This window comes from Chiloscyllium plagiosum, unplaced genomic scaffold (genome assembly GCF_037043375.1).
Source record: "Chiloscyllium plagiosum isolate Xiang-an unplaced genomic scaffold, Cpla_swu_hap1 HiC_scaffold_20, whole genome shotgun sequence".
Classification (NCBI taxonomy): domain Eukaryota; kingdom Metazoa; phylum Chordata; class Chondrichthyes; order Orectolobiformes; family Hemiscylliidae; genus Chiloscyllium; species Chiloscyllium plagiosum.
The window spans coordinates 56,061,636-56,079,815 of record NW_028270158.1 but is presented as its reverse complement, the minus strand read 5'-3'; the positions used below and the strand labels follow the sequence as shown (position 1 = coordinate 56,079,815).

Sequence of the window (18,180 nt, the reverse complement as noted above, 5' to 3'; positions counted from 1 at the left end):
AGCAGCAGATGCACTGTTTGTTTTCTTGGCATGGCTTTGGGGCCTTATTGCTAGGCAAGCTGTCACTCGGTGGCTGCTCTCATACGGCACAAACAGCAACCATGAGCCACGTTTGGATAAAGAACAGCATGTCACAATCTAGAGTGGGTCAGTAGAAAGACTGAGAAGCAACTCTCTCTCTTTTATATTATTGCCAATGGCTTTCTCAAAGAGTGAGCAGAGACATGATGGGCTGATTGGCCTCCTTAGGGTCCTGTGGGATTCCATCGAGCCCCATCGACACCGTGGGAGACTGGGCACATTCTTATTGAAGGGACCGTGCAAATACATTTGTCAGTGAAGGGTTAAGAGCACATTCTCAAAGGCGACAGTTACTCACTTGAAAAACCTGTACATCAGTCTCACAATGAAGTGAAATGCAATGTAAATTGGATTGGTTATGTCTGTCCGCTCATTGAAAGGAATTTCAGCAGATCCAAGTCTTTTACAAGAATAAACGATTACTCACCGTCTTCCTGCTCCGCTCTCACCAGAGATTTAACTGTGTGGAAATGAAAGAGAGAAAGAGAGAGAGAGATAGAGAGAGAGAGAAAGAAAGAGAGAGGCGTGGAAACCAAAGGCTGACAGCTTTGAACCACTGCAGCTTTATTTAGAGAGTCTCTATCACGGTGGCTCCCACACTTACTTACCTTCGTTTCTGACTGTGCCTCAGCTTTCTTCAGCTGCGGCTCACTGTACGGTGGTTCTGCCAAGGGGCAGCTGGATCCGCTCTGGTGCCGGGCAGCTCCTGCAACAAAACAAATCGAGAATATCAAACAGGCCACATTTACATCTTTGTGCATGCATCAAACCTAAACTAGAACTGCACAGATTTGACAGCGTGCGAACAGGTCATTGCACGCTGGTGTTTGTGAGGTGTATGAATCTCCTCCCACTCATCTTCATCTCACCCTATCAGCAAAACCATTCGTTCATTTCCCACTCATCACTCTATTCAGCACATCTTGTGCCTCTGCGCCACTCAGCTCTAGGTTCAAGTTTAACTCCAGTGCCACTCCAATGCAATGCTGAGACAGTGCTGCATTGGCAGAGGCGCTGTCTTGTAGATGAGACATTAAGCCAAGGCTGCATCTGTCTGCTTTGGTGGATGCAATATGTTACGTGGCACTATTTCGAAGCAGGGGAGATCTTCCCCGTGTTCAGGCAAACACTTGTCTCTTGGTCAACATTACAAAAAAATAATGAACTATCTGGTTATTATCCACACTGCTGTCTGTGGGAGTTTGCTCTGTGCAAATAAGCTCTTGTGTTGTTTGAATAATGTATGATGTGACTACACTTTAACAGTATTTAATTGGCTGCAAAATGCTGTGAGCTGTTCAGTCGTCATGCAAAGCACTATATAAATGCATATTTTTTAAAAATCAAACACATCTATGTTACCAGTCTCAACTCTTCTCTGTGTCAGTAATCCCCAGTTTTTCTAAGCAGGTTTTCCTGAGTTTTCTGTTGGATTAACTTATATTTATCACACCAAGTTCTCATCTTCCCTGTAAATGGAAACATGCTCTCTAATTCTACCCCATCAAATCCTTTCCAAATGTTAAAGATATCCATCTGACCACACCTTAAGCAGGAAGAATCAAGCTTATCCAATCTTTCCTGATAGAGAGAGCACCTCTGTTCTGGTTTCGTGCACGGTATGTGCCTCAGCTGGTTGAACAGAATCTAACCATGTGTTTGAACCAGTCCACAGTTGGGGGAAACCATTGTGAAAGGGTTAATGAGGCCTGTTTTCCAAAGGTACAGTGTGAAGAAAACAGGTGGAAGAATAATTTTACATCAGGCAGTATTCCCATCAACTGATGACCGGCATTCCATTGTGAATGAGCTGAGTGCACGGCTTTGTAAAATGCCATTTGTGTTGGACTTCTTTTAATAACTTGATAAATCTGTGAACCTTGTCTAAACATGCTTGTATCTATTGTGGATTTGTACTTGACCAGATCCCTAAGTCTTACAATTAATTGTTAAATTGGATTTCAAAATTAGACAATATATAGAGGCAAAGCCTTTTCTGCCTGATTAATGTGAGCATTGGAGAGAAATTTGTGGAAATGGGGTGAAATCCAGTAGGGAGCTTCCTGATGTTGGGAAGAAAGAACCCCTTTTCCAAATCAAGTGTTGGATGGTGAACTGAAATTCTCACTGGTGAGCAGGAGCATGTCTATTTGTATGGAATCTTGCCCTTTAATCTCTCATCTCACTTCATCCATTTGCAGTTTCCCACCTGCAGAACAGAGACTTGAGACTGAGAATTCCCAACATGTAAGTCAGAGTGGGTACCTGGTGACTCTGACTGGCTCCTCTGGTTCTTTGTCCTGGCACCCAGCACCAACATTCAGGGCACACTGCATGGGCAGCAACCGCACGCACCTCACAACCATAGACCTGTGCCAGTCTCTAAACACCCTCAAGGCACATTTCCTATCCACTTACACCTTTTCACCTTGGAATGCAACGACAAATTGGATTGTTGCTGCTATAACAGTCTGTGTACACCCAGCTCACAGTGGGGGTTAGGCATTATCTCAGGGCCGCTCACTTGCTCCCTTAGTGCTCACTCACATTGTGCCTACCTCAATTCCTGCAGCATCCCTGCCCTGCCTTTTGGCACTTTGGCCTCTCATCTTAAAGGATCAAAGTACTTGCGTCTTGCTGAGTACAGGCAGCTTGTTGTGCTGATCCACAGTGACCAGTCAAACCGGATGGCACGGTCTGAAGTGAATTGCACACCGACAGCATGTGCCAGCAGCCCACACTGCATGGGCATCAACAATGTCCCAGACTCGACCTGGAGATTAATCCTCAGTTAAGTCAAAGGTGGAGTGGGGACCTGGGCTGCTCTCAGCCAGGTGGTCCCAGTACAGTGAGACAAGGCAACATCTGCAATCTGTCCAATGGCTTGGCCACAGTCAGTTGTCCACTTGGGCAATCAGGACTCTGGGGAGAGCCTGTCTCATTACAGTCCCCAGTCAGTGCCACATGTTCAGTCAAGGGATGCACACGTTCAGCGCTCAGGGGTCTGCACTGGGTTGAAGCTGTCTGTCCGTCCAAGTTAGTCAGTGGGTGGGCTAGGAGGTCAGCACAATGAAAGTCAAGGAGGGTTACCACAGGAACACAGCAGTGGTAGGAAAATGGTGCGATTTGATACTGGAGATTTGAGTCAGCAAGCTGGGATGCTGAGGGGACAAAGATGGTGAAGGGGACAATCTAGTAAAAAGGGGGAGAGCCAATAGTGCCTGGGAGGTTATGGGATATTGCGGGGAGGGTGCCAAGTATGAGCTGTGTTGCTTTTCATAATCGCTGAAATTCCTCAATGTGAACAATGAATGGAAATGGCTGTGGCCATGCCCATATTGCGCAGAGTCAGTGTTATCTTTTCTTCACTTCTGATGGTCAGGATTCAGGATGGTGATCAAGAGGTGACCACATCAATAGTGCAGTTACACAGGACCATGTGCAAACATATCGTCGTGCATCTGAAAGGCATGCACTGTCCAATGTTCTTTCTTACCCCTTCACAGGATGAAGGCATCACATTTATTGCCCAGAGGGCCACTGTTGTGAGCTGCAAATGCTCCTGATTGTGTCATTCATTGGTCATTGCAAGTTGAAGATAGTCATATCTGTGAAGTATAATTCTTCAAGGGTGACCTTAAAAATTGCAGCTGCTGGCCAGAAAGTGCAAAACAAATGCTAGATCTCCTGGAGCTGTACTTATATCCTATCACTTGGAGTTGTAAGTATAATGCAACATGTTCTTACATGCAACCAAGACATTTCTGGATGTGATAGGCTTGGTAGGTCCCAATCTTAGTTTTCATGCAATCTCTAACTCTCTGCAATATGAGTGCTGATATATTTCTTGGAATAAGGTCCAATCTCAAAGGGATCTCAAGGCTTTACATGGCCCTTCATTGTCAGAGTGCTCTGGTTCGGCTGTCCAGAGGACTATGTTAAGCCGTCATTTCTAAGTGATGTAGAGAACTGACTGCTCACACTGATAAATACCTGCTTTGTTCCCTGTGTTGACCACGCAGGATCATTGAAAGGGTGACTGTTGGATCCAGCCACAGCAGGGGCTCTCATTGCTGTTGCTGTGATGCAACCGAAGTGCAGAGAAATTCAGGTTAAACCAGCACCAGTTGTCTTTCTTTAATAAGAGAGCAATTCTATGGTCTGTAAGACTATGCAACTTTACCTTTATATCTGTGATCATCGATACCAAGTCTTTGAAGTCAATGCCAGGTGCCCAGGGATCTGTCATGATGCCTTTATGTTTAACTGGAAATCTGTGATTAGCATATGTTACAACACAGGGTAAACCCCTTCGTTTAATTTAAACCAGCAACACAGAAAAGATTTATCCCATGCGGTAATCTGTGAAAATTGGAGAGGCCAACAACTATTCCCAAAAGTCACTACTTGAAATAAAAATTAACACCATTTTAAAGGTCTAACAGAGAATAATTAACCAACAACTATTTACAACTCTTTCCTCTAACCTATCATTTATTTTCCTTTCTATAATACTAGTCCAATAAACCCCTGATTAAGATTTACTAAAATGCAAATTTCAAAACCCGGCAGCTGTCAAATCTTCCCTTTGTATCTTCCTCTGTAGATTTTCTTCTTCTTAGGGATTTCTGGTTCACAGGTCACTGATCGATAAAGGTACCTTTAAGAGAGCTAATTTTCCGGGCAGTCTGCAGATGTTGGAGGCTTAGCAGATCTCTCTCAACTGTTTACGTTTTTCCCATCTTATACCCCCAAAGTATCGGATTGTGTTATTGGCTTTTAATATTGTCAATTTAGTAAGTTAAAACTGGATTAGAGTTTGGTTTTTTTTGGGGTATAATTTAAACAGATTGGCCTAATTCGAATTTTTTTTTGTCTCCAGGTAACCAGCTACACTAGCTGCTGGATCAAAAGGTTACATTGTATCTTGTTCAGAACACTTGGTGCTGACAGGTAGTTCAGCTAGCTTTTAACTCTCTTAATGATATAGTACACTTCTACACCTTTATAACACCTCCCCCTTAAGAAAAAATGAACCATCATAATGAAAAGATTTCTTTTTCTATTCTTTAAACACATTATCTTAACATATAGATAACTTTAATCTAAGTTGACCTTAACTTCTTTTCAAATAAATACAAATCTAATCTCAACTTTATCAGTTAAATCTGCGATTACATTCTTACCACCTGCAACATGTACGATTTTTAAATTAAAGGTGTGTAACATAGGATGCCAACAAAATAGTCTCATATTCTTGTCTTTATAGTGTTCTAAGAATGTAAGTGGATTGTGATCTGTGTACACCACTGTCTCTGACACATTGTTCGTGACACACACATTAAGATGTTGTAAGGCCATTGTTTTTAGGTGGTTTGTGGATCATGTTGGGCAGAGGGAAAGGTAGCAAGGGTTTGGGCAAGGGCAGAGTGAAGTGGCACAGCTAGGTTTTTGTGCAGTACAAAATCCCATGCAAGGACTGCACAAAACACTACATAGGACAAACAGGAAGACAGTTAACGATCCACATCCATGAACACCAACTAGCCACGAAATGACACGACCAGCTATCCTTAGTAGCCACACACGCAGATGACAAGCAACATGAATTTGACTGGGACAACACTACTATTATAGGACAAGCCAAACAGAGAACAGCCAGGGAATTCCTAGAGGCATGGCACTCATCCACAGATTCAATCAATAAGCACATCGACCTGGACCCAATATACCGGCCACTGCAACAGACAGCTGGAACTGACAACTGGAAGTGGCAGATTCAAACCACTACAAATGCCAGAGGAAAGATCACAGAAGCGCTTCACAGGAGGCTCCCAAGCACTGAGGATGTCACCTAGACAGGGGACGAAACGTCTGCAACACAAATTCCCAGCTCGGCGAACAGAACCACAACAAATTTAAGATCATAAAAAATAAACCTCTCCGCACACTTGTAGAGTTTGCAAGAGAAAAAATTACTGAAAGATCAATGGTTTCAATCATTGAAGTTACAGAAAGATTTTGAGGACTTGGGGGAAATTATGGTTATGGAAGTATTCTGAAAAAAATTCCAGTAACCATTACAACTTATTCAGACGAGCACCAGGTACCAAAGAAGCACGAAGTGGCAGTTTTGATAGATATCTATGTCAACTCACACAGACAAGAAGGAAAATAATCAGAACAGAATCAACAAGGCAATTGGAAGAATGGAAAATGTAGATGTTAAATGTATCAGTTTTAGGGAGCAAACAGAGGACACCAGAATAATAAAGGAAAAAGATTGGTATCTAAAAGTGATAGTTTGCTTCCATCGAAAGACTAGATATGTAAAAGCTAATTACGGGATGTTAGATGTGGGAGAAATGCCTGCGGAATCCTCAGAAGAAAGAGTATCAGGAAAGGAAATGGCTCTGAAAACTGCAACAGTAGTACAGATGCAATGAGTTCTCTCAGAACCTACCAGGAAGGGAGAGATGGTTCAGGTAAATCAAGCAAATACTTCTTCAATTAATGATAAAGGCAATCAGACAACTAGGGGTTCTGAAATAAGAGGTATTTCTTTATTCTTCTACTCAAAGATGTAGACCAATGCAGACTTGGAGAGATTGGAGCAAGTCAGTCGCTGATGCTGACAATTTGTCTTTCAGAGGTGTCAATGAAGGAAAAATGCCAATTGGAGACATAAAGAAAGGATGTAAATCATATAAAGAAGCTGAGATACTGCAGAAGAAACACCCTGGGTTGGTTTCTATCTGTTTTGTGACTAGATCTCAGGCCCATAGAAGTAGACAGCAAGAGGATGGGTCCACAAAAAATAGATTGAAATTTTTCTGACACTATTTTTGAAGACTTAAGTAGAAGGATGATGGTAAAGAGAATTAGGCTGACCTGCATATTCTTTCATAGAAAATGCAACTGGCAGATCCTGAGTTGAAGACATTGAACCAAACAGGCTACTCAGAAATTAAACCTGAATCAACAGTTGAATTATTGTTTAAAAGACAAAGTGCTAATGAGGAAATAGAGACCATATCAAAATATCAGCCATTGAGAGAGATTCAGTAATTCCTCAGGTTCCACCTGAAGATCAGAACATTATTTTATGGGTGCATCATAAACTCTAGGGCCAGGCAAATGCCTGCTAAAATATGAAAACATTTTTCTTGGCCCAGATGATACAAAGATGTTGTTAAATTTTGTCAGCCCACCATACATTGTGGGGAAACCCAAACTATCAATGAAACCAGTGCTTTTAATTCTGATTCCAGTTTTCAAAGAACTATTGATCAGGGCTCTTAATAGATTGGGCAGGACCCTTACCTAAAGCCAGGTGTGATAATCATTACCTCTTAACAATTATAGGTGTCTCAACCAGACTGCCTGAGGCAAATTCTTTGAAAACAATTATGGCAAAATGAGAGTGGAAAAATTAATTCATTGTTTTAACAAATAATTGATTACAATAAGATTTAGGTGCAATTTATGTTACAAATATTCAAAGACATAACTAATACTTGGGAAATAAAACAATTTTTGTCTTTAGTTTATCATCCATGATCCCAAGAATTGGAAAAATGGTATCAAACTTTAAGGAAAACAATTAGAATTTATTGTCAGGAATATCTTAATGATAGGAAAAAAGGAATTCCTTTGTTACTGTTTGTCATTAAGGATGCCCCTAATGAGTCCAGAGGATTCCATCATTTTTTAAAGATATGAGGTGAGAGGACCCCTTAAATAAATTAAAGAAAAATGTATAAACCAAAGCTCACATATTACACTTTCAACCTGTGTGTCAAATCTCTCAGGAAAACATATGAGTTGGCCAAAAAAAATGTTCAACACACAAAGGAAATTGAGAGCAGATAAAAAAAAGTGCAAAACTCAGAATCTTGTCATTGGAGAGAAGATGTTAATACACTTACCTGTTAATACTCTTTTCTGTCTCTGGGAAGCCACTAAAAGTAAGGTTCATTGGACCTTATCAAATCAAAAAGAAATTTAATGATGTGAAAAATGTCGTGAATACTTCAGCCAGGAAAAGAAAATCAACGAGTATGTCATGTTGATGTATTAATGATATTATGACAGGGAGGATCCTCAAAACAGAGGTGTCTTTACAGTGATGAAAAATGTAGTAACTAAATTCGGATAATTAGAGAAATAAGAAACGATTTGATAAGGGTGGCACAGTGGCTCAGTGGTTAGCACTACTGCCCTCGGGCGACTGTTTGTGTGGAGTTTGCACATGCTCCCTGTGTCTGTGCAGGTTTCCTCCCACCATCCAAAGATGTGCAGGTCAGGTGAATTGGCCACACTAATTTGCACATAGTGTTGGGTACATTAGTCAGAGGGAAATGAGTCTGGGTGGTTTACTGTTCGGAATGTCGGTGTGGACTAGTTGGGCCAAAGGGCCTGTTTCCACACTGGAGGGTATCTAATCTAATATCTAAAGATAATATGGAGATGCTGGGAAAGTTAGGCAGATTATTATTCCAGAAAAATAACACAGTTTCTTACTCAAGCTACACAGACAAATAAACTAATAAACCAATTTTTGTAAACAGGACAGGAAAATATTCTTTGCTATGTATCATATTAATGTAGGGGATATATTACCCATCAAACAATATACTTATTGACTCAATCTAGAGATGTTAGCCAAAGAAAGAGAAGAACTCAAATTCATAATGCCCAATGATGTTATTGCACTGAGAAATAGTAGGTGGAGCTCACTTATTGTGATGTTGCTGAAACTAAATGGATCATGATAATTGTATGATGAAAATCACAAAATCAACAGAGTAATAAAGCTGGATTCATATCTGATTTTACAGTTGAAGAATTGCATTGTGATGACTGGACAAGGATGGTTTTTTTCAAAATTTGACTTTTTCAAAGGGAAACAGTAAGTTCTTTTTAACTGATACAGCCCAAGAAATATCAGATTTTGTCACACCGGATAAATTTTATCATTATTAAAGTTATATGACTTGAATGAGAGGATGCAGCAACAAGAAAACAACAAGATTATCAAAGGATTATCTAATTGTGTTGTATACAGAGGTATTTAGTCAAACCGAAGAAAAATGTTGACAACACTTAAACAAATTGTTTGAGTACAAAGAGACCATTTGGTCATAAATTTGATTAAAAGTGGATCAGCCAAAGTAACTTATTTGGGTCACTCTGTGGGACAATACCAAGTAGCTCTTAATAGAGCAAAATACAAGGGATATCTTGGATTTTCTCATGCCAAAGACAAAACATAAAATTAGGTTATTATTGAAAGTTCATTCCAATCTTCAGAACTTTAATGGTTCCTTTGACAAGCTTGTTAAAGAAAGGCTAAAAATTTGAATTGTCAACAGAATTTCAAAGTGTCTTTGACAACTTGAATGCTGTCTAGACTACCATAGCAGTTTTAGAGGCATCAAATTATGCCAAGCTGTTCAACCTGGCTGTTGATGTCAGCAATGTCAGAGTTGGTGCAGTGCTTTGATTGAAGGTCAAAATGGGCATTGAATAACTAGAATCCCTGCAGTCTGAAAGCAGGCCATTCAACCCACTGACCCTCCAAACAGCATCCCCCTCAGAGCCCTAACCTAACCTGTAATCCTGCATTTTCCATTGCTAATCCGCTTAGCCAGCACACCCTTAGATACTATCAGCAACTCAGCGTGACCAATCCACCTAACCTGCACATGTTTAGACCATAGGAGGAAACCATAGCATGCGGAAGAAGTCAATGTAGAAATGGGAAGTATGTACAAACTCCATGCAGACAATCGCCTGAGGGTGGAATTGAACCCAAGTCTTTGATGCTATGAGACAGTAGCTCTAACCACTGAGCCACCAGGCCACCCAAATACTCAGTTATTTCTCTACAGAATTGAATTTGTGCCAACAGAAATATTCATCAGTGGAGAAACAGACACTAAACCTGGTGTTGGCTCTGCAACATTTTGAAATCTATATATTCAGCATTTCTGCAAAGGCTGTAAGTTACATGATCTTCAGCTTCCTTGAATAATTTTATAACAACCTGAGAACTGTTTTGTCACAGTTTAATGTTAAAACCATACATTTTGAAAACCATTATTAGAATCATACAGTGTAGAAGAAACCCTTTGGCTCACTTAGGCCTGCTTTTCAGAACTACTCTAAATCTGCACTAGTCCCACTTTACAGCAGTTAACCCATAACTCTGAATGTAACGATATTTCAAGAGACATTTGTGGTGTAGAAAAAAGAGATAATACTGTGGTGGATGTGAATTTAAGAGCAAATATTGAGACAAACAACATGAACATGCATAGAATATCATTGTGTGGTTAATGTAAAAATATTATCGCATTTAAAGTTAACTGCAAATAGTAATGAAAAAATTTTAATCGAAAATCAAAATGCCTTTTAAAGATACCGTTTTAATTTTGTGATGAATGTTTATAATAGAGTATTATTATTTTGGGGGAACTTGTATTCTAAATTAGAGGAAAATGGATTTTTGATGTTTAGTTCTCTGAAGGTTTTATAAAGGGCCAGAAACAATTTCTTTCATAATTTGGTGAAGACAGTGTTTTCAATAAAACATGCAACTTAGGCTAAATAACTAGACAAGCTACCTGGTCAGACTAAGTTGAACTAAGTTAGAGTCATAGAGATGTACAGCATGGAAACAGACCCTTCGGTCCAACCCGTCCATGCCGACCAGATATCCCAACCCAATCTAGTCCCACTTGCCAGCACCCGGCCCATATTCCTCCAAACCCTTCCTATTCACATACCCATCCAGATGCCTCTTAAATGTTGCAATTGTATCAGCCTCCACCACATTCTCTGGCAGCTCATTCCATACACGGACCACCCTCTGCGTGAAAACGTTGCCCGTTAGGTCTCTTTTATATCTTTCCCCTCTCACCCTAAACCTATGCCCTCTAGTTCTGGAGTCCCCGACCCCAGGGAAAAGACTTTGTCTATTTATCCTATCCATGCCCCTCATAATTTTGTAAACCTTTATAAGGTCACCCCTCAGCCTCCGACGCTCCAGGGAAAACAGCCCCAGCCTGTTCAGCCTCTCCCTGTAGCTCAGATCCTCCAACCCTGGCAGCATCCTTGCAAATCTTTTCTGAACCCTTTCAAGTTTCACAATATCTTTCCGATAGGAAGGAGACCAGAATTGCACCCAATATTCCAACAGTGCCCTAACCAACGTCCTGTACAGCTGCAACATGACCTCCCAACCCCTGTACTCAATCTCTGACCAATAAAAGAAAGCATACCAAATGCCTTCTTCACTATCCTATCTACCTGCGACTCCACTTTCAAGGAGCTATGAACCTGCACTCCAAGGTCTCTTTGTTCAGCAACACACCCTAAGACCTTACCATTAAGTGTATAAGTCCTGCTAAGATTTGCTTTCCCAAAATGCAGCACCTCACATTTATCTGAATTAAACTCCATCTGCCACTTCTCAGCCCACTGGCCCATCTGGTCCAGATCCTGTTGTAATCTGAGGTAACCCTCTTTGCTGTCCACTACACCTCCAATTTTGGTGTCATCTGCAAACTTACTAACTTGAACTTTTACAAATCAGAAAAGAAAGAGATCAGTGGCTAGAAGATTGAGCTCAGAAGAAAAAGATACCACTACATATGCTGTTCAGCAGCTGCAAAGCAGTCAATGTAACTGGAAAATGCACCTAAGTTCAGTGAGAATATGTATCTTGGGGAGATACAGAACCAACCACATCTGGTGAATGTACAGAAAATCACCAAGAGAAAATGTTACAATCTCGTCAGTTAAGTAAGAAATTAGAGAGAGAAGGTAAGCATCTTACCTAACAGGGGTTGAGTATCTGTAAAGAACATTGCTGGGAATAAGGGTTAAAGCTTTCTTTTTGATGCTTATGATACAATCTTTCCAGGTTGTCACACATACAGAGCTTTGTTTTATTTATTTCATTGTGGAATAAACTTATGTTATCTATTTTAAAGTACATTGGCACCATTGCGTGAACCATGTTCTCTGGCTGACCAAACTTCAAAAATAAAATTTCTGGTCTATCAATCTATTCACTCGAGGGTCTGACTTATCCAGCATGATCAATCAGCTGGAATGATGAATGTGCATGTACATTTCCATTGGTAATAGCTGCCCACTGGCACATCATCCAAATGCACACTTCTGAGACTTTTTAAAATTCATTTGTGGGACTTGGCCATCATTGGTTGGCCAGCATTGACAGCCCATCCTTAATTGCCCTTGAGAAGGTGGTGGTGAGCTGTCTTCTTGAATCATTGTAGTCCACTTGGTGTGGGTTGACCCATAATCCAGGATTTTGACCCAACATCTGTAAAGGAACAGCAGTATATTTCCAAGTCAGGGTGGTGAGTGGCTTGGAGGGGAACTTGCAGGTGGTGGTGTTTCCAAGTACTTGCTGCCCTTGTCCTTCTAGATGGAAGTGGTCAGGGGTTGGAAGGTGCTGTCTAAGGACGTTTGGTGAATTTCTGAGATGAATGATAAGGCCTCCATGTCTGCCTGTACTTGCATTCATTCTTTCATGACATGTAGGCATCTCTGGCAAGTTCAGCATTTATTGTTCATCCCTAATTTCCCTTGAATGGAATAGTGTCTTCGGACCATTTCAAAAGATGGTAAAGAGTCAACCACAATGCTGTGGACCTAGAATCTCAAGTTAAGTCCAGGCAAGGTCAAGATGATAAGTGTCCCTCAGTTGAGTTTTAACATTGATGAAGGTGAGTTTAATGATTCTATTACAGCTTTTAATTCTAGATTAAAGATTAATTTAATTCTATTACCACCAGCTGCCAAAGTGGGATTTGAACCTGTAGCTCCAGAACATTAGGTACAGACTATCCAGTGACATTACCACTCCATTCTCATAGCCCCATGCACTTGCAGTGTGCACCTTCCAGCAGGAGTTACTAGAGTCAAGCTTTGCTTGAGCAATAACTTGTGATTGGGAATAGTTGGCCAGAGTATCACTGGCTGCAGGGTGCAGACAGTGGTGGTGATAGTTAGAAAATCTGGCATCCAGCATCTCTTGTGGCAAGGCAGTACAATGATCACCGCAATGCCTCTCCAGGTGAAGTAACTGGTCAACACTACCACATGAAGAAAGGTGCGAGGACATGTGAGTTGCTTATGAAATAGCTCCCACTTTCTGAAGCAGTAAAAAGAGAGAAAAGCAAATGCAGCTTATTTACCTTATTAATTGAACTGGAATTATTCCCAAAATCAATGCATATATTCCATCATGTCAAGTCACACACCAGGTGGCTGGTGAAGTTATCCTCATCTTAGGGGAGAGGTGAGGAGGAATTGGCATGCAGCAGTAAGAAGTTCAGGCACCCATTTACCGCAGCATGAATCAAATACATTAATTTTTAAAAGTGATTAAAGTTATCTTTGTGACAAATTAAATCTCCCAGTAATACACAATAAATCTCATCAATGCAATGTCTTATCATAAATTGCTCATTTATATTATCTTACTACATCAGAGCTCATGTATAAACAGTGACATCTGAGTCCATTCCTTGCAGTGCATATACTCACCAATCTGTCAGTCTCCTCATAAATGGAATGGAACACAAATAACATGCTGCAGGTTGTTCACTCATTTCCCACTTTGTGTCCCCACTGAAGACATTTTAAATGATGCAGCGAACAGTTTCACTTGCACTTTACTGAAAAGGCCCAAAGCTCAAGGCCTACCTGCAGGCTGCTCTGACTTGGTGACTCCTTCACCTCCTGCAGTCTCTGGTGCGGATCCCTTCGGAGTTAGCACTGTTTGTAGTAACTGTAATATTTATAAAAAGACAACAGCTCAGGTTTGTTCTGGCAGAGCCACTGACGGCATCGACAATGATTGTTGGCATCTTAATAAAAAGAATCTTTCCAGGTTAAAGAGACACAGCAGAGGATGGATGGAAGTTTTTTTTCAGAAACAGTTGTGGTTACAACAGCTCAGGGCACTTCAGCGTGTTCCCATTCTGTCACAATGTCTGCAAAAACAGCTTCCCTTCAGTTTGGTTGCTATTTAAGGGATAGCTCTATGTTGCGCGACATCGAGACAGCTCCTGGTGACTGAATTGCTTTCCGTGTGCTAAATCCCCTTTCTCCTTAAAGTCACAGACATTCTCTCAGGTGGTTACACGTTTAGTCTGTAGCATCAGAAAGCATATGGAGGGTAAATGAAAGTCATCACTTACACAAAGGCAATAGCTTTGGATTAGGAAGTTGCACATGTATAAGGGATTGTAAAAGGTGATGAAGTTCTATTGATATATAATGTGTTGGTACATTTGCTCAATGATTATGCTACAGGCCAGGCATCCCAGAGAATAGCAGTTCAAATCTCACCATGGGAAGTTTGGACATTCAATCACAAAAGTGATCCTGTTGTCAGACTGGAGTGAAAATCCATCTGGTTCACTCATATCCTCAGGGATCCAAAACCTACCATCCTTATGTGCATTGGTGTCCATGGGAGTCCTGTTCATTGTTGTGAAATTAAGGACTATTTAGGTCGAGGAAATAATGCAATGTAGATCCTTGGTGAGACCACATCTTCAGTACTGCGCAGTATACTCCATACTTGCCTCAGAGAGGATGCGTCAAAGATTCACTAGGTTGATTCTTGCAATGAGACCACTATTCTATGAGGAGAGATTGAATGGGAGGGGCCTATGCTGGTATTTAAAATGATGAGAGGTGATCTCATTGTGGGATGTGGGAAAAATAGTGTTACTTCTGCAATTCCATTTACTTATACAAAGTAAATGAACTCACACCAGTGTGTAATTGTTTTAGCCAAGAGCTGAGTCAACAAGAATGGAACCTATGTGGAGGAAATACATAATTGTTTTTGTATTAGCTAAAATTGTATGCCAGAATGAAACGTGACTGCAAAACAATGGTAGATATTACAGGCGAATAGATAAGATGTTGTGAGGGGAGCAAGTTAAGCTAGATACACCTGTACAAACAGTAGGTATAAACGTCTGTTTCCCACTTTTACAGAAACATAGGAACAAACCGCAATTAAAAGGGTCATAAGGATCAGGGGAAGGTACAGATGGAGGGAGTAGATAATGATGAAGAAAGAATATGCCTAACAATGACCTACAGCGGGAAGAGGTCAAATGGCCTTGTGAGGCCAGATATAAGCATTTTGTCACAGACAAGGCCGGATAAGGCAAGAGATAAACGGGAGTAATGGGTGCCGGTCTTAGGGAAGTGGAAGATGTAAACAGGGGAGGAGCAATTTAAAACAAAAGAAACCAAAATATATAAATTATGTGTATTAATTGAATTTGGGGTGTGTATGTCTCTGGACATCACACCCTCTTGCAAGAGTAAAATAAAGGACACTACTGATTCAGATTTTGTCTCGGACTGCAATTATTGAAGTGTGTGAGCTTTGTTTCTCACATCATGCAAACATATGAGATCCTGGGAGGGTTTTACAGGGTAGGTGCTGAGAGGCTATTTTTCCTTCCTGGAGAGTCTAGAATGCAGCGTTTCAGGATAAATCGGCCTTTAAGACTGAGTTGAGGAGAAATTTCTTCACTCAGAAAGGTTGTGAATCTTTGGAATTCTCTCCCCTAGAAAGCTGTGGATGTTCAGTTGTTGGGTATAATCAAGACTGAGATTGTTGTTCGTGAAGGAAATCAAGGAATTTGGGAATTGGATAGGAAAGTTAGGTTGCAGTGGAATATTCTAGGAGAAAGTGAGGACTGCAGATGCTGGAGAGCAGAGCTGAAAATGTGTTGCTGGAAAAGCGCAGCAGGTCAGGCAGCATCCAAGGAGCAGGAGAAACGTCCTGAAGAAGGGCTCATGCCCGAAACGTCGATTCTCCTGCTCCTTGGATGCTGCCTGACCTGCTGCGCTTTTCCAGCAACACATTTTCTGCAGTGGAATATTGTACTGAATCGTGGAACATGCTGAAATGTCCTCTTCCTCTTCCTATATTTTTTCTTCTTATAAACACAAGATGAGCAATAACTGCTACCTGGGGATGGTAAACATGACCTTATAAATGGTCGATTTGTCACAAAAGCCAATGTACTAACCATTGGTCTCTGTTATGCCTTGCCTCTTACAATGTAGAACCCACTGACTACTCCTTTACACCTTTGAGGGTGTCTGGCAAGTCTAGCAATTGCTGTCCATCCGTAACTGCCCTTGAACTGAGTAGCTTGCGAGGTTATTTCAGTGAGTAAACCACATTGCTGTGGGTCTAGAGTCACATGTAGGCCAGACAGGGTAAGGATGACAGGTTTCCACCTCTGAAACAGATCAGGGAGCCAGATGGGTTTTTACAATAATCTGGTAGTTTCCTGATTACTATTACTGAGGCTCATATTTTATTCCAGATTTATTAATTGAATTTAGATTTTCCCCAGCTGTGACAGTGTGATTTTCAGCTCATGTTTCTGGAGTTTTGGTCCAGGTCTGATTAGGAACCCAACAATACATTCACAACATCTTATTTCCCAATCGTCTGCTTCTGGAGTGTTTATTATGCCACGACTATACAATAGGAAGTGACAAACATTTGGCTGATAATACAGGCAGTCCCTGAGTGGTGAATGAGCTCTGTTCTCGAGCCCACCTCTGAGTTGATTTGTACACAAGTTGCAGCACAAGGCAGCACAATATAAAGCAGCCATTCGTAAGTACAGGAAACATTCATGTATCGAATGGTTAAAATTACAATCGTTTTAAAGTGGGGACATTGGTAAGTTGATGGTCATAAGCCAAGGAGCTGATGACTGTGTGGAGCTGCCTTTGATAATCAGCGCAGCTCCATTGCTGCCCCGAACCTTTAAGCCAAACATCTCCAAGAGAATTGCAGCAGCTTTTAGATGTTAAAGACTGAGGCTGGTTCCTCTCTAAATGGGACAGGATGCTATTAGGCCAGCACTGAGTCTTGCATGAAGCTGTCTCCACACCACCCCAGTGCTCCAACCTTCCCTCCACCACCACCACCACTATCCTCCCCCCTCCCCACCCTCCCCACCAACTCTCAATGAGCCTCAAGCCTTGCAGTAGCACATTTCGCACTGGCCTGCACATCCCAACCATTTAGAAGAGCAGACTACATGATACAATATTTGCTTGCCATCTTCCTCGATGGTACTGACTGGGGGGTCATCGTGCAATCTAATCAAAATTTCGCACAATCTAATGTTTATGTCACTCTCTAAATAAACATTCTGCTTCCACGCTTCCAAATAAGAAGATATTTTAAGGCTCCCTTAGTTTGGGAAGGCAGAAGCATTGATGAAGTTTGTGGTCAGAATGAGGATTTTATAAGGGGGCAGCACATTTTAAGCCTTAATGTACATTAATTTCCCTTAAAGGCTCATCCACATTCCTGTTATGTTATCTGTGAGTGGTGATCAAAACATTACAAAAACCTGGCAAATCATCCATACTACTGTTAACATGATGCATTTGGAGAGGGTTTTAGTTAAAGGGTCCAAACCATTAAAGGACAGTCTACATACTTTCGAATCAACCTGTTTATGACATACCTCTGGAGCTGGTGGGACTTCAACCTGGGCCTTCTAGCTTCAAGTTAGGGACACAGGCATCCTCTGAGGGACAGTCTATTTTAAATAGCAACACAGGTAACGACAGTGACAATGTGTATAGTTTCTGTGACCTTAATTGAGTCACGTTGCAATTTGTCTGATCAGTCTAGAAGATAAACTCTCTCTGGGAAAGGAATATCTATAATTTACAGAATTGAAACCCCATGTATTTCAGATCACATGGCTATTTTTTCAACCAACCTGTTCAAAAACATTATTACCACTTTTGGAGTGGGTGGGACTTCAACCCAATTTCTCGGCTCAGACATAAGGACACTACCATTTATGCCACAATAGCCCCAGATTGTGTAGCTATGTCAGTAATCATAATGGTATTCAGAGGCAGTTAAATATGAAATGAAGTCATCTTCAATTGTTGCCTATTCCTATTGTATACTGCAGGCAGGAGGTTGATAAATCATCACTAAATTTCTATTTTTCTTATTCTAAACCTCCTGTTTCTTTTTAA

At 41.0% G+C, this 18,180-nt stretch overlaps 1 protein-coding gene across 9 annotated transcripts in view; it reads right to left on the bottom strand.

Annotated features, from left to right (window-relative positions):
• Window positions 1-18,180, bottom strand: part of caskin1 (CASK interacting protein 1) — a 647,172-nt gene that overhangs the window by 67,036 nt on the left and 561,956 nt on the right. For all 9 annotated transcript variants that reach the window (XM_043711208.2, XM_087997968.1, XM_043711209.2 and 6 more), the window contains 2 exons: window positions 13,825-13,909; window positions 690-787 (listed from right to left, as the gene is read on the bottom strand). In XM_043711208.2, coding sequence (XP_043567143.2) covers window positions 690-787; window positions 13,825-13,909 — 183 coding nt within the window. The remainder of the gene's footprint in view (window positions 1-689; window positions 788-13,824; window positions 13,910-18,180) is intronic.